This window comes from Condylura cristata, unplaced genomic scaffold (genome assembly GCF_000260355.1).
Source record: "Condylura cristata isolate star-nosed mole 26May11 unplaced genomic scaffold, ConCri1.0 scaffold00041, whole genome shotgun sequence".
NCBI lineage: Eukaryota > Metazoa > Chordata > Mammalia > Eulipotyphla > Talpidae > Condylura > Condylura cristata.
The window spans coordinates 1,025,555-1,027,886 of record NW_004567142.1 but is presented as its reverse complement, the minus strand read 5'-3'; the positions used below and the strand labels follow the sequence as shown (position 1 = coordinate 1,027,886).

The window sequence follows — 2,332 nt, the reverse complement described above, 5'->3', positions numbered from 1 at the left end:
AGGAGGCGGGAGAGGGCTCAGTGCAGCAGCCCTGTTGGCTAAGCCCACCCTCCCGTGAGGGGCCTGTGCGGCCTCAGATCTGAGGTGTCCTGGCCCGGGTCACACACAAGGGGTGGAAGAGCCTGGACGGGACAGGTGGGGTCATATGCTGTCAGGTGGGAGAAGGGTGGCCCCAGCCCCTGAGGTGTGAGACGGTCAGGCCTGGGATGTGCTTGTACCTCTTGCCCAGGCAGATGGAGAAGGGGGAGGCCATTGTCACATTCAGCGTCTCCTGGCCTGAGCGAACCTGACAGAGGGGCACCTCATTCAGGGACACCCACATACCTGGGCTCCCTGAGTTTCCTGCACACACTTGGCCCTGCTCTCCCTCGGAGGCCCTGACCTGCTCAGGCAACCTCAGTCTGATAACTCTCCTGAGTCCTGCGTCCTCCTGGGGTAACCTCCTCCTGAACCCCCACGAGCTGCAGGTCCTACCCTCCGGGCCCAGGATGGATGCGGCTTCTTTAGCCTTCCTCTAGCTCTATTATGGGCCCTCCACACTGGTAGCTGGAGGAACATACCGCAAACCTCTCTGGAAAGGGGACCCTCCTGTGCCTTGTCCTGACACCATACCTTCCCCCCCTCCCCCACTGATCATCTGGCCTTTCCTAGGACAGGTGACAAGCGAGACCTCCCAGTGCACTGGCTCCCCGCGCCCACCCCTGGTGAGTGTTCACAGAGTCGGGCCCCTGGAGCGCCCCTGTTCTGTGTCTACTCCTGCCAGTAACCGCTGCTCCCTGATGTTTCCTCCTAAGGTTCAGAAATGCTTTCATGAACCACTCAGCACGGGCGACCCCTTACTTGAGAGGTCTGGGTTGGATATCTCCACCCAGGTCTCATGTGACCCTAAATGGGCAGAGGGTCTCTCTCTGGCAGACTCTCCTCCCCCTCTATTATGGGGGGGGGGGGTCCAGGACTCCAGATCCCCTGCAGGACGGGCCCTGGCTCCTCCCCTGGTGCTAACTCCTGTCTCTGCCCCCAGGCTCTCCCTCAGGCCAAGCGGACTCCTCAGTAAGTCCACCCCCCCACCCCGCCCCTTCTGCCTGGGGCCCTCTGCACAGGCTGGGGTGGGACCCAGCCCTGCTGCCCACAGATCCCTGCTCCCCATAGGCCGGGACCAGTGCCTGGCTGGGCTGGATCTACCTTCCGGAAAGGATGATTCCCCCTGCTCCCCTTATTCATCTTAGGGGCTCCAGAAGCCCAGTCGTCAGCAGTAAGGAATCATCAGGGCTGACATAAGTGTGGGGGTGCAGTAGTACCAGCACTGGGTGCCTCGTGAAGTACTCTGCTCTGGGGCAGAACCAGTGACCCTCCCTTCTGCCCCCTAACACTTGCTCTCTGCCCTGCCAGGCCCCCCTATCTGACACCCAGTCAGCTGCTCCGATCTACCAGGTGAGTGTGGGTGATGCGCGTCCTGCCCCCCAGCCCGGTGGGCCAGCTTCTGCACCAGCGCCCCGCCTTGCTTTGGTACGTGTGCTTTCTAGCAGGAAACAGTGGAAGCTGATGCCTGGGCATGTGGGGGCCTGCGAGCTCCTCTCAGGAAGAGCCAGCCCCACATACGAAGAGGTGGCCCAGGTTCCGGAAGATGCAATGCCGGTTCTGAGGTTATGTGGACTAGAGGCCTCTTCCTGTTTTACAGGAGTTGCTACACCCGGACTCGGACATCTACTGCCAGATCAACCCCAGGGCAGAAGTGGCTACTTAGCGATTTCTGAGAACCCCACCTTCAGGTCTTCTAGAGGCTCTGAGACCTCAGATCTTGAGGGGTGTCAAGAACTAGAATCTGACCCAGATCTGAGCTCTGGGGTGTTCCAAAAACTGGATCAGGGTTGGGTTCCTCTGGTTTTCTGGAAACCCCAACTCTCTCCTGAGTCCTGGATGAACCAGGACAAAGACTGTTGAGTCCAGGATGTGGGCAGTGACCTGGGGAGTGACCAGGCCTGTGACCCACTGGGGACCACCCTGTGGGGCTGAATAAAGAGAACCTCCACCCGGTTGCTCTCTGTCTCCACATAGATTCCTCTGAAAATATTCGCCTACACTTGGTCCATCTCTCCTGGGCCTCACTGGAAATTAATATATCTAAACTGTTGCCAAATGCATGTGTGTCCTCCGGGAACAAAAGGAGTGTCCGGGAGTGTTGAGGAGAAGGGCTGATGCTCACAGGGTCTGAGCCCACAGAGCCCTGTCGGCCCGAGGGCACCGGCCGTCCTCCCTGCCCCATGCCCAGCTGTGGACCTCTCCTCGATGGACTCCTCAGCCAGTGCACAATGCGCCCCTGCATGTGTCAGCT

The 2,332-nt window shown here is 59.9% G+C and overlaps 1 protein-coding gene across 1 annotated transcript in view; it reads left to right on the top strand.

The window, feature by feature from the left end:
• Positions 1 to 2,024, top strand: part of LOC101620817 (carcinoembryonic antigen-related cell adhesion molecule 21-like) — a 5,714-nt gene extending 3,690 nt beyond the window's left edge. Inside the window, exons 4-7 of the mRNA XM_012733473.1 lie at positions 633 to 704; positions 1,022 to 1,050; positions 1,390 to 1,431; positions 1,679 to 2,024. Coding sequence (XP_012588927.1) covers positions 633 to 704; positions 1,022 to 1,050; positions 1,390 to 1,431; positions 1,679 to 1,744 — 209 coding nt within the window. The 3' untranslated portion in view covers positions 1,745 to 2,024. The remainder of the gene's footprint in view (positions 1 to 632; positions 705 to 1,021; positions 1,051 to 1,389; positions 1,432 to 1,678) is intronic.
• Positions 2,025 to 2,332: the final 308 nt, after the last annotated feature.